The 22,764-nt window shown below is 52.0% G+C and overlaps 6 protein-coding genes across 6 annotated transcripts; all 6 read left to right on the top strand.

Moving 5' to 3' along the window:
- Window positions 1-1,379: 1,379 nt before the first annotated feature.
- LOC138369660 (streptococcal hemagglutinin-like) lies at window positions 1,380-2,225 on the top strand. Its single transcript, XM_069333088.1, has 2 exons — window positions 1,380-1,530; window positions 1,888-2,225. Exons 1-2 carry the CDS (start codon window positions 1,380-1,382, stop codon window positions 2,223-2,225), a joined length of 489 nt encoding a protein of 162 aa, XP_069189189.1.
- Window position 2,226: 1 nt separating this feature from the next.
- On the top strand, window positions 2,227-4,468 carry LOC138369659 (uncharacterized). Its single transcript, XM_069333087.1, has 2 exons — window positions 2,227-2,387; window positions 4,255-4,468. Exons 1-2 carry the CDS (start codon window positions 2,227-2,229, stop codon window positions 4,466-4,468), a joined length of 375 nt encoding a protein of 124 aa, XP_069189188.1.
- A 1,423-nt stretch (window positions 4,469-5,891) lies between these two features.
- On the top strand, window positions 5,892-8,068 carry LOC138369658 (streptococcal hemagglutinin-like). Its single transcript, XM_069333086.1, has 3 exons — window positions 5,892-6,042; window positions 6,400-6,722; window positions 7,844-8,068. The coding sequence occupies exons 1-3, from the start codon at window positions 5,892-5,894 to the stop codon at window positions 8,066-8,068; spliced, it is 699 nt and encodes a 232-aa protein (XP_069189187.1).
- Window positions 8,069-9,715: 1,647 nt separating this feature from the next.
- LOC138369657 (streptococcal hemagglutinin-like) lies at window positions 9,716-13,747 on the top strand. The gene is made up of 4 exons (XM_069333084.1): window positions 9,716-9,919; window positions 10,611-11,187; window positions 12,079-12,401; window positions 13,523-13,747. Exons 1-4 carry the CDS (start codon window positions 9,716-9,718, stop codon window positions 13,745-13,747), a joined length of 1,329 nt encoding a protein of 442 aa, XP_069189185.1.
- Window positions 13,748-17,116: 3,369 nt separating this feature from the next.
- On the top strand, window positions 17,117-18,144 carry LOC138369656 (streptococcal hemagglutinin-like). Its single transcript, XM_069333083.1, has 2 exons — window positions 17,117-17,235; window positions 17,523-18,144. Exons 1-2 carry the CDS (start codon window positions 17,117-17,119, stop codon window positions 18,142-18,144), a joined length of 741 nt encoding a protein of 246 aa, XP_069189184.1.
- Window positions 18,145-20,518: 2,374 nt separating this feature from the next.
- On the top strand, window positions 20,519-20,893 carry LOC138369655 (streptococcal hemagglutinin-like). The gene has a single exon (XM_069333082.1). The coding sequence runs from the start codon at window positions 20,519-20,521 to the stop codon at window positions 20,891-20,893; it is 375 nt and encodes a 124-aa protein (XP_069189183.1).
- Window positions 20,894-22,764: the final 1,871 nt, after the last annotated feature.

Here is a 22,764-nt window from a genome sequence, read left to right as displayed (position 1 = left end):
ATAAACATCAAGCAGTTTCAGCATCAATAAGCGTCCGCATTAAGCAGCTTCAGCATCAAGCAGCTTCAGCATTAAGCAGCGTCAGCATCAAGCAGCGTCAGCATCAAGCAGCGTCAACATAAAGCAGCGTCAGCATCAAGCAGCGTCAGCATCAAGCAGCGTCAACATAAAGCAGCGTCAGCATCAAGCAGCATCAGCGTCTAGTAGCGTCAGCATCAAGCAGCGTGAGTGTCAAGCAGCCTCAGCATCAAGCAGCGTCAGCATAAAGCAGCCTCAGCGTCAGCATCATCATCAAGAAGCGTCAGTATCAAGCTGCGTCAGCATCAAGCAAAGTCAACATCAAACAGCGTCAGCATTAAGTAGCGTCAGCATTAAGTAGCGTCAGCATTAAGTAGCGTCAGCAACAAGCAGCGTCAGCATCAAGCAGCGTCAGCATCAAGTAGCGTCAACATGACGCAGCCTCAGCGTCACCATGAAGCAGCCTAAGCATCAAGCAGCATCAGCATCAGTGTCAAGCAGCGTCAGCATCAAGCAGAGTCAGCATCAAGCAGCATCAGCTTCCAGCAGCGTCAGCATCAAGTAGCGTCAGCATCAAGCAGCGTGAGTGTCAAGCAGCCTCATCATCAAGCAGCGTCAACATCCAGCAGCCTCAGAGTCAGCATGAAGCAGCGTCAGCATGAAGCAGCGTCAGCATCAAGGAGCGTCAGTGTCAAGCATCGTCAGCATCAAGCAGCGTCATCGTTAAGCATCATCAGCGTCAAGCAGCGTCAGCATGAAGCAGAGTCAGCATCAAGCAGCGTCAATATAAAGCAGCGTCAGCGCCAAGCAGCTTCAACGTCAACATCAAACAGCCTCAGCATCAAGCAGCGTCAGTGTTAAGCAGCGTCTGCTTCAAGCAGCGTCAGCATCAAGTAGCGTCAGCATCAGACAGCGTGAGCGTCATGGAGCGTCAACATCAAGTAGCGTCAGTGTCAAGCAGCGTCAGCATCAAGCAGCGTCAGTGTCAAGTAGCGTCAGCATCAAGCAGCGTTAGCATCAAGCAACGTCAGCATCAAGCAGAGTCAGCATCAAGCAGCGTCAGCATCAAGCAGCGTCAACATAAAGCAGCGTCAGCATCAAGCTGCATTAGCATCAAGCAGCGTCAGCATCAAGTAGCGTCAACATGACGCAGCCTCAGCGTCAGCATGAAGCAGCCTAAGCATCAAGCAGCGTCACCATCAAGCAGCATCAGTGTCAAGCAGAGTCAGCATCAAGCAGCGTCAGCTTCAAGCACAGTCAGCATCAATCATCGTCAGCATCAAGCAGCGTCAGCATCAAGTAGCGTCAGCATTTGACAGCGTCAGTATCAAGCAGCGTCAGCATCAAGCAGCGTCAGCGTCATGCAGCGTCAGCATCAAGCAGCGTCAGCATCAAGCAGCGTCAACATAAAGCAGCATCAGCATCAAGCAGCGTCAGCATTAATCAGCGTCAGCGTCATGCAGCGTCAGCATCAAGCAGCGTCAGCATCAAGCAGCGTCAGCGTTAAGCCGAGTCAGCATCAAACAGCCTCAGCTTCAAGTAGTCTTAGCATCAAGCAGCCTCAGCATTAAGTAGCGTCAGCAACAAGCAGCGTCAGCTTCAAGCAGCGTCAGCATCAAGCAGCGTCAACATCCAGCAGCGTCAGCGTTAAGTAGCATCAGCGTCAATCAGGGTCAGCATCACGCAGCGTCAGCATCAGCATCAAGCAGCGTCAGCATCAAGCAGCGTTAGTATCAAGCAACGTCAGAATCAATTAGCATCAGCATCAAGCTGTGTTAACATCAAGCAGCGTCAGCATCAAGCAGCGTCAGCATCAAGCAGCGTCAGCATCAAGCAGCGTCAGCGTTAAGCAGCATTAGCGTCAAGCAGGGTCAGCATCACGCAGCGTCAGCATCAAGCAGCATCAGCATCAAGCATCGTCAGCATCAAGCAGCCTCAGCATCAAGCAACGTCAGATTCAATTAGCATCAGCATGTCAAGCAGCGTCAGCATCAAGCAGCGTCAGCATCAAGCAGCGTCAGCATCAAGCACTATCAGCATCAAGCAACGTCAACATCAGGCCGCGTGTATGTCAAGCAGCGTCAGCATCACGCAGCATCAGCATCAAGCAGCGTGAATGTCAAGCAGCGTCAGCATCAATCAACGTAAACATTAAGCAGCGTCAGCATCAAGCAGCATCAGCATCAAGCAGGGTCAGCATCAAGTAGCATGAATGTCAAGCAGCGTCAACATCTAGCAGCGTCAGCATCAAGCAGCATCAGCATCAAGGCAGCGTCAGCATCATGCAGCGTCAGCATCAAGCAGCGCCAGCATCAAGCACCGTCAGCGTTAAGCAGCATCAGCGCCAAGCAGCATCAGCATCAAGCAGCGTAAGCATTAAGCAGCGTCAGCATGAAGCAGCGTCAGTATCAAGCAGCGTCAGCATCAAGCAGCGCCAGCATCAAGCAGCGTGAGTAACAAGCAGCGTCAGCATCAAGCAGCATCAGCATCAAGCAGCATCAACATCAAGCAGCATCTGCATGAAGCAGCATAATCATCAAGCAGCGTCAGCATCAAACAGCGTCAGCATCATACCAGCGTCAGAGTCAAGCAGCGTCAGCATCAGGCAGCGTCAGCATCAAGCAACGTCAGTGTCAAGCAGCGTCAGCATCAGGCAGCGTCTGCATCAGGCAGCGTCAGGATCAAGCAACGTCAGCATCAAAGAGCATCAGCATCAAGCAGCGTCAGCATCAAGCAGCATCAGCATGAAGCAGCGTCAAAATAAAGCAGCCTCAGCGCCAGCATGAAGCAGCATCTGCATGAAGCAGCGTCAGCATCAAGCTGCGTCAGCATCAAGTAGCGTCAGTGTCAAGCAGTGTCAGCATCAAGTAGCGTCGGTGTCAAACAGTGTCAGCATCAAGCAGCGTCAGCGTTAAGCAGCATCAGCGTCAAGCAGCGTCAGCATCAAGCAGCGTCAGCATCAAGCAGCGTCAGCATCAAGCAGCGTCAGCATCAAGCAGCATCAAGCAGCGTCAGCATGAAGCAGCGTCAGCATCAAGCAGCATCAAGCAGCGTCAGCATCAAGCAGCGTCAGTGTCAAGCAGCGTCATCATCAAGCAGCGTCAGCATCAAGCAGCTTCAGCGTTAAGCAGCATCAGTGTCAAGGCGCGTCAGCATCAGCAGCGTCAGCATCAAAAAGCATCAGCATCAAGCAGCGTCAGCATCAAGCAGCATCAGCATCAAGCAGCGTCAATATGAAGCAGCGTCAGCATCAAGCAGCGTCAAAATAGAGCAGCCTCAGCGCCAGCATGAAGCAGCGTCAGCATGAAGCAGCGTCAGCATGAAGCAGCGTCAGCATCAAGCTGCGTCAGCATCAATTAGCGTCAGTGTCAAACAGCGTCAACATGAAGCAGCCTCAGCGTCAGCATGAAGCAGCGTCAGCGTTAAGCAGCATCAGCGTCAAGAAGCATCAGCATCAAGCAGCGTCAGCATCAAGCAGCGTCAGCATCAAGCAGCGTCAGCGTTAAGCAGCGTCAGCATCAAGCGGCGTCAGCATCAAGCAGCGTGAGTGTCAAGCAGCGTCAGCATCAAGCAGCATCAGCATCAAGCAGCGTCAGCATCAAGCAGCGTGAGTGTCAAGCAGCCTCAGCATCAAGCAGCGTCAACATAAAGCAGCGTCAACATCAAGCAGCGTCATCATCAAGCAGCATGAGCATCAAGCAGCGTCAACATCAAGCAGGGTAAGTGTCAAGCAGCGTCAACATCAAGCAGGGTAAGTGTCAAGCAGCGTCAACAGGAAGCAGCCTCAGCGTCAGCGTAAAGCTGCGTCAGCATGAAGCAGCGTCAGCATGAAGCAGCGTCAGCATCAAACAGCGTCAGTGTCAAGCAGCGTCAGCATCAAGCAGCGTCAGCGTTAAGCAGCATCAGCGTCAAGCAGCATCAGCATCAAGCAACGTCAGCATCAAGCAGCGTCAGCATCAAGCAGCGTCAGCATCATGCAGCGTCAGCATCAAGCAGCGTCAGCATCAAGCAGCGTGAGTGTCAAGCAGCGCCAGCATCAAGCAGCATCAGCATCAAGCAGCGTCAACATCAAGCAGCATCTGCATGAAGCAGCATAATCATCAAGCAGCGTCAGCATCAAACAGTATCAGCATCATACCAGCGTCAGTGTCAAGAAGCGTCAGCATCAAGCAGCGTCAGCATCAAGCAGCGTCACCGTTAAGCAGCATCAGCGTGAAGCAGCGTTATCATCAACAGCGTCAATATCAAGCAGCATCAGCATCAAAGAGCATCAGCATCAAGCAGCGTGAGTGTCAAGCAGCGTGAGTGTCAAGCTGCGTCAGCATCAAGCAGCGTGAATGTCAGGCAGCGTCAGCATCAAGCAGCGTCAGCATCAAGCAACGTCAACATCAAGCAACGTCAGCATCAAACAGCATCATCATCAACACAGCGTCAGCATCAAGAAGCGTGAATGTTAAGCAGCGTCAACATCAAGCAGCGTCAGCATCAAGCAGCATAAACATCAAGCAGTTTCAGCATCAATAAGCGTCCGCATTAAGCAGCTTCAGCATCAAGCAGCTTCAGCATTAAGCAGCGTCAGCATCAAGCAGCGTCAGCATCAAGCAGCGTCAACATAAAGCAGCGTCAGCATCAAGCAGCGTCAGCATCAAGCAGCGTCAACATAAAGCAGCGTCAGCATCAAGCAGCATCAGCGTCTAGTAGCGTCAGCATCAAGCAGCGTGAGTGTCAAGCAGCCTCAGCATCAAGCAGCGTCAGCATAAAGCAGCCTCAGCGTCAGCATCATCATCAAGAAGCGTCAGTATCAAGCTGCGTCAGCATCAAGCAAAGTCAACATCAAACAGCGTCAGCATTAAGTAGCGTCAGCATTAAGTAGCGTCAGCATTAAGTAGCGTCAGCAACAAGCAGCGTCAGCATCAAGCAGCGTCAGCATCAAGTAGCGTCAACATGACGCAGCCTCAGCGTCACCATGAAGCAGCCTAAGCATCAAGCAGCATCAGCATCAGTGTCAAGCAGCGTCAGCATCAAGCAGAGTCAGCATCAAGCAGCATCAGCTTCCAGCAGCGTCAGCATCAAGTAGCGTCAGCATCAAGCAGCGTGAGTGTCAAGCAGCCTCATCATCAAGCAGCGTCAACATCCAGCAGCCTCAGAGTCAGCATGAAGCAGCGTCAGCATCAAGCAGCGTCAGCATCAAGGAGCGTCAGTGTCAAGCATCGTCAGCATCAAGCAGCGTCATCGTTAAGCATCATCAGCGTCAAGCAGCGTCAGCATGAAGCAGAGTCAGCATCAAGCAGCGTCAATATAAAGCAGCGTCAGCGCCAAGCAGCTTCAACGTCAACATCAAACAGCCTCAGCATCAAGCAGCGTCAGTGTTAAGCAGCGTCTGCTTCAAGCAGCGTCAGCATCAAGTAGCGTCAGCATCAGACAGCGTGAGCGTCATGGAGCGTCAACATCAAGTAGCGTCAGTGTCAAGCAGCGTCAGCATCAAGCAGCGTCAGTGTCAAGTAGCGTCAGCATCAAGCAGCGTTAGCATCAAGCAACGTCAGCATCAAGCAGAGTCAGCATCAAGCAGCGTCAGCATCAAGCAGCGTCAACATAAAGCAGCGTCAGCATCAAGCTGCATTAGCATCAAGCAGCGTCAGCATCAAGTAGCGTCAACATGACGCAGCCTCAGCGTCAGCATGAAGCAGCCTAAGCATCAAGCAGCGTCACCATCAAGCAGCATCAGTGTCAAGCAGAGTCAGCATCAAGCAGCGTCAGCTTCAAGCACAGTCAGCATCAATCATCGTCAGCATCAAGCAGCGTCAGCATCAAGTAGCGTCAGCATTTGACAGCGTCAGTATCAAGCAGCGTCAGCATCAAGCAGCGTCAGCGTCATGCAGCGTCAGCATCAAGCAGCGTCAGCATCAAGCAGCGTCAACATAAAGCAGCATCAGCATCAAGCAGCGTCAGCATTAATCAGCGTCAGCGTCATGCAGCGTCAGCATCAAGCAGCGTCAGCATCAAGCAGCGTCAGCGTTAAGCCGAGTCAGCATCAAACAGCCTCAGCTTCAAGTAGTCTTAGCATCAAGCAGCCTCAGCATTAAGTAGCGTCAGCAACAAGCAGCGTCAGCTTCAAGCAGCGTCAGCATCAAGCAGCGTCAACATCCAGCAGCGTCAGCGTTAAGTAGCATCAGCGTCAATCAGGGTCAGCATCACGCAGCGTCAGCATCAGCATCAAGCAGCGTCAGCATCAAGCAGCGTTAGTATCAAGCAACGTCAGAATCAATTAGCATCAGCATCAAGCTGTGTTAACATCAAGCAGCGTCAGCATCAAGCAGCGTCAGCATCAAGCAGCGTCAGCATCAAGCAGCGTCAGCGTTAAGCAGCATTAGCGTCAAGCAGGGTCAGCATCACGCAGCGTCAGCATCAAGCAGCATCAGCATCAAGCATCGTCAGCATCAAGCAGCCTCAGCATCAAGCAACGTCAGATTCAATTAGCATCAGCATGTCAAGCAGCGTCAGCATCAAGCAGCGTCAGCATCAAGCAGCGTCAGCATCAAGCACTATCAGCATCAAGCAACGTCAACATCAGGCCGCGTGTATGTCAAGCAGCGTCAGCATCACGCAGCATCAGCATCAAGCAGCGTGAATGTCAAGCAGCGTCAGCATCAATCAACGTAAACATTAAGCAGCGTCAGCATCAAGCAGCATCAGCATCAAGCAGGGTCAGCATCAAGTAGCATGAATGTCAAGCAGCGTCAACATCTAGCAGCGTCAGCATCAAGCAGCATCAGCATCAAGCAGCGTCAGCATCATGCAGCGTCATCATCAAGCAGCGCCAGCATCAAGCACCGTCAGCGTTAAGCAGCATCAGCGCCAAGCAGCATCAGCATCAAGCAGCGTAAGCATGAAGCAGCGTCAGCATGAAGCAGCGTCAGTATCAAGCAGCGTCAGCATCAAGCAGCGCCAGCATCAAGCAGCATAAGTAACAAGCAGCGTCAGCATCAAGCAGCATCAGCATCAAGCAGCATCAACATCAAGCAGCATCTGCATGAAGCAGCATAATCATCAAGCAGCGTCAGCATCAAACAGCGTCAGCATCATACCAGTGTCAGAGTCAAGCAGCGTCAGCATCAGGCAGCGTCTGCATCAGGCAGCGTCAGGATCAAGCAACGTCAGCGTCAAGCAGCGTCAGCATGAGGCAGCGTCAGGATTAAGCAGCGTCAGCATCACGCAGCGTCAGCGTTAAACAGCGTCAGCGTTAAACAGCGTCAGCATCAAGCAGCGTCAACATAAAGCATCGTCAGCATCAAGCAGAATCAATATCAAGCAGAGTCAACATCAATCAACGTCAAAATCAAAAAGCGTCAGCATCAAGCAGCGTCAGCATCACGCAGCGTCAGCGTTAAACAGCGTCAGCGTTAAACAGCGTCAGCATCAAGCAGCGTCAGCATCACGCAGCGTCAGCGTTAACCAGCGTCAGCGTTAAACAGCGTCAGCATCAAGCAGCGTCAGCATCAAGGAGTGTCAGCATCAAGCAGCGTCAGAGTCAAGCAGCGTCAGCATCTGTCAGCGTGAGCGTCAAGCAGCGTCAGCATCAAGCAGCGTCAGCATCAAGCAGCGTCAGCGTTAAACAGCGTCAGCGTTAAACAGCGTCAGCATCAAGCAGCCTCAGCATAAAGCAGCGTAAGCGTTAAGCAGCGTCAGCATCAGGCAGGGTCAGCATCAAGCAGCGTCAACATCAAAACAGCGTCAGCATCAAGTAGCGTGAGTGTCAAGCAGAGTCAGAATCAAGCAGCGTCAACATAAAGCAGCGTCAGCATCAAGCAGAATCAATATCAAGCAGAGTCAACATCAATCAACGTCAAAATCAAAAAGCGTCAGCATCAAGCAGCGTCAGCATCAAGCAGCATCAGCATCAAGCAGGGTCAACATAAAGCAGCCTCAGCGTCAGCATCAAGCTGCGTCAGCATCAAAGAGCATCAGCATCAAGCAGCGTCAGCATCAAGCAGCGTCAGCATCAAAGAGCATCAGCATCAAGCAGCGTCAGCATCAAGCAGCATCAGCATGAAGCAGCGTCAAAATAAAGCAGCCTCAGCGCCAGCATGAAGCAGCATCTGCATGAAGCAGCGTCAGCATCAAGCTGCGTCAGCATCAAGTAGCGTCAGTGTCAAGCAGTGTCAGCATCAAGTAGCGTCGGTGTCAAACAGTGTCAGCATCAAGCAGCGTCAGCGTTAAACAGCATCAGCGTCAAGCAGCGTCAGCATCAAGCAGCGTCAGCATCAAGCAGCGTCAGCATCAAGCAGCATCAAGCAGCGTCAGTATCAAGCAGCATCAAGCAGCGTCAGCATCAAGCAGCATCAAGCAGCGTCAGCATCAAGCAGCGTCAGTGTCAAGCAGCGTCATCATCAAGCAGCGTCAGCATCAAGCAGCTTCAGCGTTAAGCAGCATCAGTGTCAAGGCGCGTCAGCATCAGCAGCGTCAGCATCAAAAAGCATCAGCATCAAGCAGCGTCAGCATCAAGCAGCATCAGCATCAAGCAGCGTCAATATGAAGCAGCGTCAGCATTAAGCAGCGTCAAAATAGAGCAGCCTCAGCGCCAGCATGAAGCAGCGTCAGCATGAAGCAGCGTCAGCATGAAGCAGCGTCAGCATCAAGCTGCGTCAGCATCAATTAGCGTGAGTGTCAAACAGCGTCAACATGAAGCAGCCTCAGCGTCAGCATGAAGCAGCGTCAGCGTTAAGCAGCATCAGCGTCAAGAACCATCAGCATCAAGCAGCGTCAGCATCAAGCAGCGTCAGCATCAAGCAGCGTCAGCGTTAAGCAGCGTCAGCATCAAGCGGCGTCAGCATCAAGCAGCGTCAACATCAAGCAGCATCTGCATGAAGCAGAATCAGCATCAAGCAGCGTCAGCATCAAGCAGCGTCAGCATCAAGCAGCGTCAGTGTGAAGCAGCATCATCATCAAGCAGCGTCAGCATCAAGCAGCATCAGCATCAAGCAGCGTCAATATCAAGCAGCGTCAGCATCAAGCAGCGTGAGTGTCAAGCAGCCTCAGCATCAAGCAGCGTCAACATAAAGCAGCATCAGCATCAAGCAGCGTCAACATCAAGCAGGGTAAGTGTCAAGCAGCGTCAACATCAAGCAGGGTAAGTGTCAAGCAGCGTCAACATAAAGCAGGGTAAGTGTCAAGCAGCGTCAACAGGAAGCAGCCTCAGCGTCAGCGTAAAGCTGCGTCAGCATGAAGCAGCTTCAGCATGAAGCAGCGTCAGCATCAAACAGCGTCAGTGTCAAGCAGCGTCAGCATCAAGCAGCGTCAGCGTTAAGCAGCATCAGCGTCAAGCAGCATCAGCATCAAGCAACGTCAGCATCAATCAGCGTCAGCATCAAGCAGCGTCAGCATCAAGCAGCGTCAGCATCAAGCAGCGTCAGCATCAAGCAGCGTGAGTGTCAAGCAGCGCCAGCATCAAGCAGCATCAGCATCAAGCAGCGTCAACATCAAGCAGCATCTGCATGAAGCAGCATAATCATCAAGCAGCGTCAGCATCAAACAGTATCAGCATCATACCAGCGTCAGTGTCAAGAAGCGTCAGCATCAAGCAGCGTCAGCATCAAGCAGCGTCACCGTTAAGCAGCATCAGCGTGAAGCAGCGTTAGCATCAACAGCGTCAATATCAAGCAGCATCAGCATCAAAGAGCATCAGCATCAAGCAGCGTGAATGTCAAGCAGCCTCAGCATCAAGCAGCGTCAACATAAAGCAGCATCAGCATCAAGCAGCGTCAGCATCAAGCAGCGTCAGCATCAAGCAGCGTCAGCCTTAAGCCGAGTCAGCATCAAACAGCCTCAGCTTCAAGCAGTCTTAGCATCAAGCAGCCTCAGCATTAAGCAGCGTCAGCATCAAGTAGAGTCAGCATCAAGCAGAGTGAGTGTCAAGCAGCGTCAGCATCAATTGGCCTCAGCGTCAACATCAGCATCAAGCAGCGTCAGTATCAAGCAGCGTCAGCATAAAGCAACGCCATCAACAAACAGCGTCAGCATTAACTAGCGTCAGCATCAAGCAGCGTCAGCATCAAGTAGAGTCAGCATCAAGCAGAGTGAGTGTCAATCAGAGTCAGCATCAAGCAGCCTCAGCGTTAGCATCATCATCAAGCAGCGTCAGTATCAAGCAGCATCAGAAACAACGTCAAAATCAAGCAGCGTCAGCATCAAGTAGCGTCAGCATCAAGCAGCGTCAGCATCAAGAAGCATCAGCATCAAGCAGCGTAAGTGTCAAGCAGCCTCAGCATCAAGCAGCCTCAGCATCAAGCAGCGTCAACATAAAGCAGCGTCAGCATCAAGCAGCGTCAGCATCAAGCCGCGTCAGAACCAAGCAGTGTCAGCATCAAGCAGCGTCAGCGTTAAGCAGCATCAGCGTCAAGCAGGGTCAGTATCACGCAGTGTCAGCATCAAGCAGCATCAGCATCAAGCAGCGTCAGCATCAAGCAACGTCAGAAACAATTAGCATCAGCATCAAGCTGTGTTAACATCAAGCAGCGTCAGCATCAAGCAGCGAAAGTGTCAAGCAGCGTCAGCATCAAGCAGCGAGAGAGTCAAGCAGCATCAGCATCAAGCAGCTTCAGCATCAAGCAGCGTCAGCATCAAGCAGCGTCAGCGTTAAGCAGCATCAGCGTAACGCAGGGTCAGCATCACGCAGCGTCAGCATCAAGCAGCATCAGCATCAAGCATCGTCAGCATCAAGCAGCCTCAGCATCAAGCAACGTCAGAATCAATTATCATCAGCATCAAGCTATGTTAACATCAAGCAGCGTCAGCATCAATCAGCGTCAGCGTCATGCAGCGTCAGCATCATGCAGAGTCAGCATCAAAGAGCCTCTGCTTCAAGCAGTCTTAGCATCAAGCAGTCTCAGCATCAAGCAGCGTCAGCATCAAGTAGCGTCAGCATCAAGCAGCGTCAGCATCAAGAAGCGTCAGCATCAAGCAGCATAAGTGTCAAGCAGCCTCAGCATCAAGCAGCCTCAGCATCAAGCAGCGACAACATAAAGCAGCCTCAGCATCAAGCAGCGTCAGTGTTAAGCAGCGTCTGCTTCAAGCAGCGTCAGCATCAAGTAGCGTCAGCATCAGACAGCGTGAGCGTCATGGAGCGTCAACATCAAGTAGCGTCAGTGTCAAGCAGCGTCAGCATCAAGCAGCGTCAGTGTCAAGTAGCGTCAGCATCAAGCAGCGTCAGCATCAAGCAACGTCAGCATCAAGCAGAGTCAGCATCAAGCAGCGTCAGCATCAAGCAGCGTCAACATAAAGCAGCGTCAGCATCAAGCAGCATTAGCATCAAGCAGCGTCAGCATCAAGTAGCGTCAACATGAAGCAGCCTCAGCGTCAGCATGAAGCAGCCTAAGCATCAAGCAGCGTCACCATCAAGCAGCATCAGTGTCAAGCAGAGTCAGCATCAAGCAGCGTCAGCTTCAAGCACAGTCAGCATCAATCATCGTCAGCATCAAGCAGCGTCAGCATCAAGTAGCGTCAGCATTTGACAGCGTCAGTATCAAGCAGCGTCAGCATCAAGCAGCGTCAGCGTCATGCAGCGTCAGCATCAAGCAGCGTCAGCATCAAGCAGCGTCAACATAAAGCAGCATCAGCATCAAGCAGCGTCAGCATTAATCAGCGTCAGCGTCATGCAGCGTCAGCATCAAGCAGCGTCAGCATCAAGCAGCGTCAGCGTTAAGTTGAGTCAGCATCAAACAGCCTCAGCTTCAAGTAGTCTTAGCATCAAGCAGCCTCAGCATTAAGTAGCGTCAGCAACAAGCAGCGTCAGCTTCAAGCAGCGTCAGCATCAAGCAGCGTCAACATCCAGCAGCGTCAGCGTTAAGTAGCATCAGCGTCAATCAGGGTCAGCATCACGCAGCGTCAGCATCAGCATCAAGCAGCGTCAGCATCAAGCAGCGTTAGTATCAAGCAACGTCAGAATCAATTAGCATCAGCATCAAGCTGTGTTAACATCAAGCAGCGTCAGCATCAAGCAGCGTCAGCATCAAGCAGCGTCAGCATCAAGCAGCGTCAGCGTTAAGCAGCATTAGCGTCAAGCAGGGTCAGCATCACGCAGCGTCAGCATCAAGCAGCATCAGCATCAAGCATCGTCAGCATCAAGCAGCCTCAGCATCAAGCAACGTCAGATTCAATTAGCATCAGCATGTCAAGCAGCGTCAGCATCAAGCAGCGTCAGCATCAAGCAGCGTCAGCATCAAGCACTATCAGCATCAAGCAACGTCAACATCAGGCCGCGTGTATGTCAAGCAGCGTCAGCATCACGCAGCATCAGCATCAAGCAGCGTGAATGTCAAGCAGCGTCAGCATCAATCAACGTAAACATTAAGCAGCGTCAGCATCAAGCAGCATCAGCATCAAGCAGGGTCAGCATCAAGTAGCATGAATGTCAAGCAGCGTCAACATCTAGCAGCGTCAGCATCAAGCAGCATCAGCATCAAGCAGCGTCAGCATCATGCAGCGTCATCATCAAGCAGCGCCAGCATCAAGCACCGTCAGCGTTAAGCAGCATCAGCGCCAAGCAGCATCAGCATCAAGCAGCGTAAGCATGAAGCAGCGTCAGCATGAAGCAGCGTCAGTATCAAGCAGCGTCAGCATCAAGCAGCGCCAGCATCAAGCAGCGTAAGTAACAAGCAGCGTCAGCATCAAGCAGCATCAGCATCAAGCAGCATCAACATCAAGCAGCATCTGCATGAAGCAGCATAATCATCAAGCAGCGTCAGCATCAAACAGCGTCAGCATCATACCAGTGTCAGAGTCAAGCAGCGTCAGCATCAGGCAGCGTCTGCATCAGGCAGCGTCAGGATCAAGCAACGTCAGCGTCAAGCAGCGTCAGCATGAGGCAGCGTCAGGATTAAGCAGCGTCAGCATCACGCAGCGTCAGCGTTAAACAGCGTCAGCGTTAAACAGCGTCAGCATCAAGCAGCGTCAACATAAAGCATCGTCAGCATCAAGCAGAATCAATATCAAGCAGAGTCAACATCAATCAACGTCAAAATCAAAAAGCGTCAGCATCAAGCAGCGTCAGCATCACGCAGCGTCAGCGTTAAACAGCGTCAGCGTTAAACAGCGTCAGCATCAAGCAGCGTCAGCATCACGCAGCGTCAGCGTTAACCAGCGTCAGCGTTAAACAGCGTCAGCATCAAGCAGCGTCAGCATCAAGGAGTGTCAGCATCAAGCAGCGTCAGAGTCAAGCAGCGTCAGCATCTGTCAGCGTGAGCGTCAAGCAGCGTCAGCATCAAGCAGCGTCAGCATCAAGCAGCGTCAGCGTTAAACAGCGTCAGCGTTAAACAGCGTCAGCATCAAGCAGCCTCAGCATAAAGCAGCGTAAGCGTTAAGCAGCGTCAGCATCAGGCAGGGTCAGCATCAAGCAGCGTCAACATCAAAACAGCGTCAGCATCAAGTAGCGTGAGTGTCAAGCAGAGTCAGAATCAAGCAGCGTCAACATAAAGCAGCGTCAGCATCAAGCAGAATCAATATCAAGCAGAGTCAACATCAATCAACGTCAAAATCAAAAAGCGTCAGCATCAAGCAGCGTCAGCATCAAGCAGCATCAGCATCAAGCAGGGTCAACATAAAGCAGCCTCAGCGTCAGCATCAAGCTGCGTCAGCATCAAAGAGCATCAGCATCAAGCAGCGTCAGCATCAAGCAGCGTCAGCATCAAAGAGCATCAGCATCAAGCAGCGTCAGCATCAAGCAGCATCAGCATGAAGCAGCGTCAAAATAAAGCAGCCTCAGCGCCAGCATGAAGCAGCATCTGCATGAAGCAGCGTCAGCATCAAGCTGCGTCAGCATCAAGTAGCGTCAGTGTCAAGCAGTGTCAGCATCAAGTAGCGTCGGTGTCAAACAGTGTCAGCATCAAGCAGCGTCAGCGTTAAACAGCATCAGCGTCAAGCAGCGTCAGCATCAAGCAGCGTCAGCATCAAGCAGCGTCAGCATCAAGCAGCATCAAGCAGCGTCAGCATCAAGCAGCATCAAGCAGCGTCAGCATCAAGCAGCGTCAGTGTCAAGCAGCGTCATCATCAAGCAGCGTCAGCATCAAGCAGCTTCAGCGTTAAGCAGCATCAGTGTCAAGGCGCGTCAGCATCAGCAGCGTCAGCATCAAAAAGCATCAGCATCAAGCAGCGTCAGCATCAAGCAGCATCAGCATCAAGCAGCGTCAATATGAAGCAGCGTCAGCATTAAGCAGCGTCAAAATAGAGCAGCCTCAGCGCCAGCATGAAGCAGCGTCAGCATGAAGCAGCGTCAGCATGAAGCAGCGTCAGCATCAAGCTGCGTCAGCATCAATTAGCGTGAGTGTCAAACAGCGTCAACATGAAGCAGCCTCAGCGTCAGCATGAAGCAGCGTCAGCGTTAAGCAGCATCAGCGTCAAGAACCATCAGCATCAAGCAGCGTCAGCATCAAGCAGCGTCAGCATCAAGCAGCGTCAGCGTTAAGCAGCGTCAGCATCAAGCGGCGTCAGCATCAAGCAGCGTCAACATCAAGCAGCATCTGCATGAAGCAGAATCAGCATCAAGCAGCGTCAGCATCAAGCAGCGTCAGCATCAAGCAGCGTCAGTGTGAAGCAGCATCATCATCAAGCAGCGTCAGCATCAAGCAGCATCAGCATCAAGCAGCGTCAATATCAAGCAGCGTCAGCATCAAGCAGCGTGAGTGTCAAGCAGCCTCAGCATCAAGCAGCGTCAACATAAAGCAGCATCAAGCAGCGTCAACATCAAGCAGGGTAAGTGTCAAGCAGCGTCAACATCAAGCAGGGTAAGTGTCAAGCAGCGTCAACATCAAGCAGGGTAAGTGTCAAGCAGCGTCAACAGGAAGCAGCCTCAGCGTCAGCGTAAAGCTGCGTCAGCATGAAGCAGCGTCAGCATGAAGCAGCGTCAGCATCAAACAGCGTCAGTGTCAAGCAGCGTCAGCATCAAGCAGCGTCAGCGTTAAGCAGCATCAGCGTCAAGCAGCATCAGCATCAAGCAACGTCAGCATCAATCAGCGTCAGCATCAAGCAGCGTCAGCATCAAGCAGCGTCAGCATCAAGCAGCGTCAGCATCAAGCAGCGTGAGTGTCAAGCAGCGCCAGCATCAAGCAGCATCAGCATCAAGCAGCGTCAACATCAAGCAGCATCTGCATGAAGCAGCATAATCATCAAGCAGCGTCAGCATCAAACAGTATCAGCATCATACCAGCGTCAGTGTCAAGAAGCGTCAGCATCAAGCAGCGTCAGCATCAAGCAGCGTCACCGTTAAGCAGCATCAGCGTGAAGCAGCGTTAGCATCAACAGCGTCAATATCAAGCAGCATCAGCATCAAAGAGCATCAGCATCAAGCAGCGTGAATGTCAAGCAGCCTCAGCATCAAGCAGCGTCAACATAAAGCAGCATCAGCATCAAGCAGCGTCAGCATCAAGCAGCGTCAGCATCAAGCAGCGTCAGCGTTAAGCCGAGTCAGCATCAAACAGCCTCAGCTTCAAGCAGTCTTAGCATCAAGCAGCCTCAGCATTAAGCAGCGTCAGCATCAAGTAGAGTCAGCATCAAGCAGAGTGAGTGTCAAGCAGCGTCAGCATCAATTGGCCTCAGCGTCAACATCAGCATCAAGCAGCGTCAGTATCAAGCAGCGTCAGCATAAAGCAACGCCATCATCAAACAGCGTCAGCATTAACTAGCGTCAGCATCAAGCAGCGTCAGCATCAAGTAGAGTCAGCATCAAGCAGAGTGAGTGTCAATCAGAGTCAGCATCAAGCAGCCTCAGCGTTAGCATCATCATCAAGCAGCGTCAGTATCAAGCAGCATCAGAAACAACGTCAAAATCAAGCAGCGTCAGCATCAAGTAGCGTCAGCATCAAGCAGCGTCAGCATCAAGAAGCATCAGCATCAAGCAGCGTAAGTGTCAAGCAGCCTCAGCATCAAGCAGCCTCAGCATCAAGCAGCGTCAACATAAAGCAGCGTCAGCATCAAGCAGCGTCAGCATCAAGCCGCGTCAGAACCAAGCAGTGTCAGCATCAAGCAGCGTCAGCGTTAAGCAGCATCAGCGTCAAGCAGGGTCAGTATCACGCAGCGTCAGCATCAAGCAGCATCAGCATCAAGCAGCGTCAGCATCAAGCAACGTCAGAAACAATTAGCATCAGCATCAAGCTGTGTTAACATCAAGCAGCGTCAGCATCAAGCAGCGAAAGTGTCAAGCAGCGTCAGCATCAAGCAGCGAGAGAGTCAAGCAGCATCAGCATCAAGCAGCTTCAGCATCAAGCAGCGTCCAGCATCAAGCAGCGTCAGCGTTAAGCAGCATCAGCGTAACGCAGGGTCAGCATCACGCAGCGTCAGCATCAAGCAGCATCAGCATCAAGCATCGTCAGCATCAAGCAGCCTCAGCATCAAGCAACGTCAGAATCAATTATCATCAGCATCAAGCTATGTTAACATCAAGCAGCGTCAGCATCAATCAGCGTCAGCGTCATGCAGCGTCAGCATCATGCAGAGTCAGCATCAAAGAGCCTCTGCTTCAAGCAGTCTTAGCATCAAGCAGTCTCAGCATCAAGCAGCGTCAGCATCAAGTAGCGTCAGCATCAAGCAGCGTCAGCATCAAGCAGCGTCAGCATCAAGCCGCGTCAGAACCAAGCAGTGTCAGCATCAAGCAGCGTCAGCGTTAAGTAGCATCAGCGTCAAGCAGGGTCAGCATCACGCAGCGTCAGCATCAAGCAGCATCAGCATCAAGCAGCGTCAGCATCAAGCAACGTCAGAAAAAATTAGCATCAGCATCAAGCTGTGTTAACATCAAGCAGCGTCAGCATCAAGCAGCGAAAGTGTCAAGCAGCGTCAGCATCAAGCAGCGAGAGAGTCAAGCAGCATCAGCATCAAGCAGCTTCAGCATCAAGCAGCGTCAGCATCAAGCAGCGTCAGCGTTAAGCAGCATCAGCGTAACGCAGGGTCAGCATCACGCAGCGTCAGCATCAAGCAGCATCAGCATCAAGCATCGTCAGCATCAAGCAGCCTCAGCATCAAGCAACGTCAGAATCAATTATCATCAGCATCAAGCTATGTTAACATCAAGCAGCGTCAGCATCAATCAGCGTCAGCGTCATGCAGCGTCAGCATCATGCAGAGTCAGCATCAAAGAGCCTCTGCTTCAAGCAGTCTTAGCATCAAGCAGTCTCAGCATCAAGCAGCGTCAGCATCAAGTAGCGTCAGCATCAAGCAGCGTCAGCATCAAGAAGCGTCAGCATCAAGCAGCGTAAGTGTCAAGCAGCCTCAGCATCAAGCAGCCTCAGCATGAAGCAGCGTCAACATAAAGCAGCGTCAGCATCAAGCAGCGTCAGCATCAAGCCGCGTCAGAACCAAGCAGTGTCAGCATCAAGCAGCGTCAGCGTTAAGTAGCATCAGCGTCAAGCAGGGTCAGCATCACGCAGCGTCAGCATCAAGCAGCATCAGCATCAAGCAGCGTCAGCATCAAGCAACGTCAGAAAAAACTAGCATCAGCATCAAGCTGTGTTAACATCAAGCAGCGTCAGCATCAAGCAGCGAAAGTGTCAAGCAGCGTCAGCATCAAGCAGCGAGAGTGTCAAGCAGCGTCAGCATCAAGCACCTTCAGCATCAAGCAGCGTCAGCGTTGAGCAGCATCAGCGTAAAGCAGGGTCAGCATCACGCAGCGTCAGCATCAAGCAGCATCAGCATCAAGCATCGTCAGCATCAAGCAGCCTCAGCATCAAGCAACGTCAGAATCAATTAGCATCAGCATCAAGCTATGTTAACATCAAGCAGCGTCAGCATCAATCAGCGTCAGCGTCATGCAGCGTCAGCATCAAGCAGCGTCACCATCAAGCAGCATCAGTGTCAAGCAGAGTCAGCATCAAGCAGCGTCAGCTTCAAGCACAGTCAGCATCAATCAGCGTCAGCATCAAGCAGCGTCAGCATCAAGTAGCGTCAGCATTTGACAGCGTCAGTATTGACGCTTCGTCAGCATCAATCAGCGGTCAGCGTCATGCAGCGTCAGCATCAAGCAGCGTCAGCATCAAGCAGCGTCAACATAAAGCAGCATCAGCATCAAGCAGCGTCAGCATTAATCAGCGTCAGCGTCATGCAGCGTCAGCATCAAGCAGCGTCAGCATCAAGCAGCGTCAGCATTAAGCCGAGACAGCATCAAACAGCCTCAGCTTCAAGTAGTCTTAGCATCAAGCAGCCTCAGCATTAAGTAGCGTCAGCAACAAGCAGCGTCAGCTTCAAGCAGCGTCAGCATCAAGCAGCGTCAGCATCCAGCAGCGTCAGCGTAAGTAGCATCAGCGTCAATCAGGGTCAGCATCACGCAGCGTCAGCATCAGCATCAAGCAGCGTCAGCATCAAGCAGCGTTAGTATCAAGCAACGTCAGAATCAATTAGCATCAGCATCAAGCTGTGTTAACATCAAGCAGCGTCACAATCAAGCAGCGAGAGTGTCAAACAGCGTCAGCATCAAACAGCGAAAGTGTCAAGCAGCGTCAGCATCAAGCAGCGTCAGCATCAAGCAGCGTCAGCATCAAGCAGCGTCAGCGTTAAGCAGCGTTAGCGTCAAGCTGGGTCCGCATCACGCAGCGTCAGCATCAAGGCAGCATCAGCATCAAGCATCGTCAGCATCAAGCAACGTCAGATTCAATTAGCATCAGCATGTCAAGCAGCGTCGGCATCAAGCAGCGTCAGCATCAAGCAGCGTCAGCATCAAGCACTATCAGCATCAAGCAACGTCAACATCAGGCCGCGTGTATGTCAAGCAGCGTCAGCCATCACGCAGCATCAGCATCAAGCAGCGTGAATGTCAAGCAGCGTCAGCATCAATCAACGTAAACATTAAGCAGCGTCAGCATCAAGCAGCATCAGCATCAAGCAGGGTCAGCATCAAGTAGCATGAATGTCAAGCAGCGTCAACATCTAGCAGCGTCAGCATCAAGCAGCATCAGCATCAAGCAGCGTCAGCATCATGCAGCGTCAGCATCAAGCAGCGCCAGCATCAAGCACCGTCAGCGTTAAGCAGCATCAGCGCCAAGCAGCATCAGCATCAAGCAGCGTAAGCATGAAGCAGCGTCAGCATGAAGCAGCGTCAGTATCAAGCAGCGTCAGCATCAAGCAGCGCCAGCATCAAGCAGCGTGAGTAACAAGCAGCGTCAGCATCAAGCAGCATCAGCATCAAGCAGCATCAACATCAAGCAGCATCTGCATGAAGCAGCATAATCATCAAGCAGCGTCAGCATCAAACAGCGTCAGCATCATACCAGCGTCAGAGTCAAGCAGCGTCAGCATCAGGCAGCGTCAGCATCAAGCAACGTCAGTGTCAAGCAGCGTCAGCATCAGGCAGCGTCTGCATCAGGCAGCGTCAGGATCAAGCAACGTCAGCATCAAAGAGCATCAGCATCAAGCAGCGTCAGCATCAAGCAGCATCAGCATGAAGCAGCGTCAAATAAAGCAGCCTCAGCAACCAGCATGAAGCAGCATCTGCATGAAGCAGCGTCAGCATCAAGCTGCGTCAGCATCAAGTAGCGTCAGTGTCAAGCAGTGTCAGCATCAAGTAGCGTCGGTGTCAAACAGTGGTCAGCATCAAGCAGCGTCAGCGTTAAGCAGCATCAGCGTCAAGCAGCGTCAGCATCAAGCAGCGTCAGCATCAAGCAGCGTCAGCATCAAGCAGCGTCAGCATCAAGCAGCATCAAGCAGCGTCAGCATCAAGCAGCGTCAGCATCAAGCAGCATCAAGCAGCGTCAGCATCAAGCAGGCGTCAGTGTCAAGCAGCGTCATCATCAAGCAGCGTCAGCATCAAGCAGCTTCAGCGTTAAGCAGCATCAGTGTCAAGGCGCGTCAGCATCAGCAGCGTCAGCATCAAAAAGCATCAGCATCAAGCAGCGTCAGCATCAAGCAGCATCAGCATCAAGCAGCGTCAATATGAAGCAGCGTCAGCATCAAGCAGCGTCAAAATAGAGCAGCCTCAGCGCCAGGCATGAAGCAGCGTCAGCATGAAGCAGCGTCAGCATGAAGCAGCGTCAGCATCAAGCTGCGTCAGCATCAATTAGCGTCAGTGGTCAAACAGCGTCAACATGAAGCAGCCTCAGCGTCAGCATGAAGCAGCGTCAGCGTTAAGCAGCATCAGCGTCAAGAAGCATCAGCATCAAGCAGCGTCAGCATCAAGCAGCGTCAGCATCAAGCAGCGTCAGCGTTAAGCAGCGTCAGCATCAAGCGGCGTCAGCATCAAGCAGCGTGAGTGTCAAAGCAGCGTCAGCATCAAGCAGCATCAGCATCAAGCAGCGTCAGCATCAAGCAGCGTGAGTGTCAAGCAGCCTCAGCATCAAGCAGCGTCAACATAAAGCAGCGTCAACATCAAGCAAGCGTCATCATCAAGCAGCATGAGCATCAAGCAGCGTCAACATCAAGCAGGGTAAGTGTCAAGCAGCGTCAACATCAAGCAGGGTAAGTGTCAAGCAGCGTCAACAGGAAGCAGCCTCAGCGTCAGCGTAAAGCTGCGTCAGCATGAAGCAGCGCCAGCATGAAGCAGCGTCAGCATCAAGCAGCGTCAGTGTCAAGCAGTCGTCAGCATCAAGCAGCGTCAGCATCAAGCAGCGTCAGCATCAAGCAGCGTCAGCATCAAGCAGCGTCAGCATCAAGCAGCGTGAGTGTCAAGCAGCGCCAGCATCAAGCAGCATCAGCATCAAGCAGCGTCAACATCAAGCAGCATCTGCGTGAAGCAGCGTTATCATCAACCAGCGTCAATATCAAGCAGCATCAGCATCAAAGAGCATCAGCATCAAGCAGCGTGAGTGTCAAGCAGCGTGAGTGTCAAGCTGCGTCAGCAATCAAGCAGCGTGAATGTCAGGCAGCGTCAGCATCAAGCAGCGTCAGCATCAAGCAGCGTCACCGTTAAGCAGCATCAGCGTGAAGCAGCGTTATCATCAACAGCGTCAATATCAAGCAGCATCAGCATCAAAAGAGCATCAGCATCAAGCAGCGTGAGTGTCAAGCAGCGTGAGTGTCAAGCTGCGTCAGCATCAAGCAGCGTGAATGTCAGGCAGCGTCAGCATCAAGCAGCGTCAGCATCAAGCAACGTCAACATCAAGCAACGTCAGCATCAAACAGCATCATCATCAACACAGCGTCAGCATCAAGAAGCGTGAATGTCAAGCAGCGTCAACATCAAGCAGCTGTCAGCATCAAGCAGCATAAACATCAAGCAGTTTCAGCATCAATAAGCGTCCGCATTAAAGCAGCTTCAGCATCAAGCAGCTTCAGCATTAAGGAGCGTCAGCATCAAGCAGCGTCAGCATCAAGCAGCGTCAACATAAAGCAGCGTCAGCATCAAGCAGCGTCAGCATCAAGCAGCGTCAACATAAAGCAGCGTCAGCATCAAGCAGCATCAGCGTCTAGTAGCGTCAGCATCAAGCAGCGTGAGTGTCAAGCAGCCTCAGCATCAAGCAGCGTCAGCATAAAGCAGCCTCAGCGTCAGCATCATCATCAAGAAGCGTCAGTATCAAGCTGCGTCAGCATCAAGCAAAGTCAACATCAAACAGCGTCAGCATTAAGTAGCGTCAGCATTAAGTAGCGTCAGCATTAAGTAGCGTCAGCAACAAGCAGCGTCAGCATCAAGCAGCGTCAGCATCAAGTAGCGTCAACATGACGCAGCCTCAGCGTCACCATGAAGCAGCCTAAGCATCAAGCAGCATCAGCATCAGTGTCAAGCAGCGTCAGCATCAAGCAGAGTCAGCATCAAGCAGCATCAGCTTCCAGCAGCGTCAGCATCAAGTAGCGTCAGCATCAAGCAGCGTGAGTGTCAAGCAGCCTCATCATCAAGCAGCGTCAACATCCAGCAGCCTCAGAGTTCAGCATGAAGCAGCGTCAGCATCAAGCAGCGTCAGCATCAAGGAGCGTCAGTGTCAAGCATCGTCAGCATCAAGCAGCGTCATCGTTAAGCATCATCAGCGTCAAGCAGCGTCAGCATGAAGCAGAGTCAGCATCAAGCAGCGTCAATATAAAGCAGCGTCAGCGCCAAGCAGCTTCAACGTCAACATCAAACAGCCTCAGCATCAAGCAGCGTCAGTGTTAAGCAGCGTCTGCTTCAAGCAGCGTCAGCATCAAGTAGCGTCAGCATCAGACAGCGTGAGCGTCATGGAGCGTCAATATCAAGTAGCGTCAGTGTCAAGCAGCGTCAGCATCAAGCAGCGTCAGTGTCAAGTAGCGTCAGCATCAAGCAGCGTTAGCATCAAGCAACGTCAGCATCAAGCAGAGTCAGCATCAAGCAGCGTCAGCATCAAGCAGCGTCAACATAAAGCAGCGTCAGCATCAAGCAGCATTAGCATCAAGCAGCGTCAGCATCAAGTAGCGTCAACATGACGCAGCCTCAGCGTCAGCATGAAGCAAGCCTAAGCATCAAGCAGCGTCACCATCAAGCAGCATCAGTGTCAAGCAGAGTCAGCATCAAGCAGCGTCAGCTTCAAGCACAGTCAGCATCAATCAGCGTCAGCATCAAGCAGCGTCAGCATTCAAGTAGCGTCAAGCATTTTGACAGCGTCAGTATCAAGCAGCGTCAGCATCAAGCAGCGTCAGCGTCATGCAGCGTCAGCATCAAGCAGCGTCAGCATCAAGCAGCGTCAACATAAAGCAGCATCAGCATCAAGCAGCGTCAGCATTAATCAGCGTCAGCGTCATGCAGCGTCAGCATCAAGCAGCGTCAGCGTTAAGCCGAGTCAGCATCAAACAGCCTCAGCTTCAAGTAGTCTTAGCATCAAGCAGCCTCAGCAT

The sequence above is a fragment of the Procambarus clarkii genome, chromosome 29, assembly GCF_040958095.1.
Source record: "Procambarus clarkii isolate CNS0578487 chromosome 29, FALCON_Pclarkii_2.0, whole genome shotgun sequence".
Classification (NCBI taxonomy): Eukaryota; Metazoa; Arthropoda; class Malacostraca; order Decapoda; family Cambaridae; genus Procambarus; species Procambarus clarkii.
This window is presented reverse-complemented; position numbering and strand designations above follow the sequence as displayed.

Bases quoted from the DNA above. Each gene is read 5' to 3' on its own strand.
- LOC138369660 (XM_069333088.1), top strand. From the start codon at position 1,380: ATGCAGCGTCAGCATCAAGCAGCGTCAGCATCAAGCAGCGTCAACATA. The intron at 1,531-1,887 runs GTCAGCATCAAA...AGCGTCAAGCAG, and splicing joins CAGCGTCAGCGTTAAGCCGA to GGTCAGCATCACGCAGCGTC.
- LOC138369659 (XM_069333087.1), top strand. From the start codon at position 2,227: ATGAATGTCAAGCAGCGTCAACATCTAGCAGCGTCAGCATCAAGCAGC. The intron at 2,388-4,254 runs GTAAGCATTAAG...TATCATCAACAG, and splicing joins CAGCATCAGCATCAAGCAGC to CGTCAATATCAAGCAGCATC.
- LOC138369658 (XM_069333086.1), top strand. From the start codon at position 5,892: ATGCAGCGTCAGCATCAAGCAGCGTCAGCATCAAGCAGCGTCAACATA. The intron at 6,043-6,399 runs GTCAGCATCAAA...AGCGTCAAGCAG, and splicing joins CAGCGTCAGCGTTAAGCCGA to GGTCAGCATCACGCAGCGTC. The intron at 6,723-7,843 runs GTCAGCATCAAG...AATATCAAGCAG, and splicing joins CAGCATCAGCATCAAGCAGG to AGTCAACATCAATCAACGTC.
- LOC138369657 (XM_069333084.1), top strand. From the start codon at position 9,716: ATGTCAAGCAGCCTCAGCATCAAGCAGCGTCAACATAAAGCAGCATCA. The intron at 11,188-12,078 runs GTCAGTGTCAAG...AGCGTCAAGCAG, and splicing joins CAGCGTCAGCATCAAGCAGC to GGTCAGCATCACGCAGCGTC. The intron at 12,402-13,522 runs GTCAGCATCAAG...AATATCAAGCAG, and splicing joins CAGCATCAGCATCAAGCAGG to AGTCAACATCAATCAACGTC.
- LOC138369656 (XM_069333083.1), top strand. From the start codon at position 17,117: ATGCAGAGTCAGCATCAAAGAGCCTCTGCTTCAAGCAGTCTTAGCATC. The intron at 17,236-17,522 runs GTCAGCATCAAG...AACATCAAGCAG, and splicing joins CAGCGTCAGCATCAAGAAGC to CGTCAGCATCAAGCAGCGAA.
- LOC138369655 (XM_069333082.1), top strand. From the start codon at position 20,519: ATGAAGCAGCGTCAGCATCAAGCAGCGTCAGTGTCAAGCAGTCGTCAG.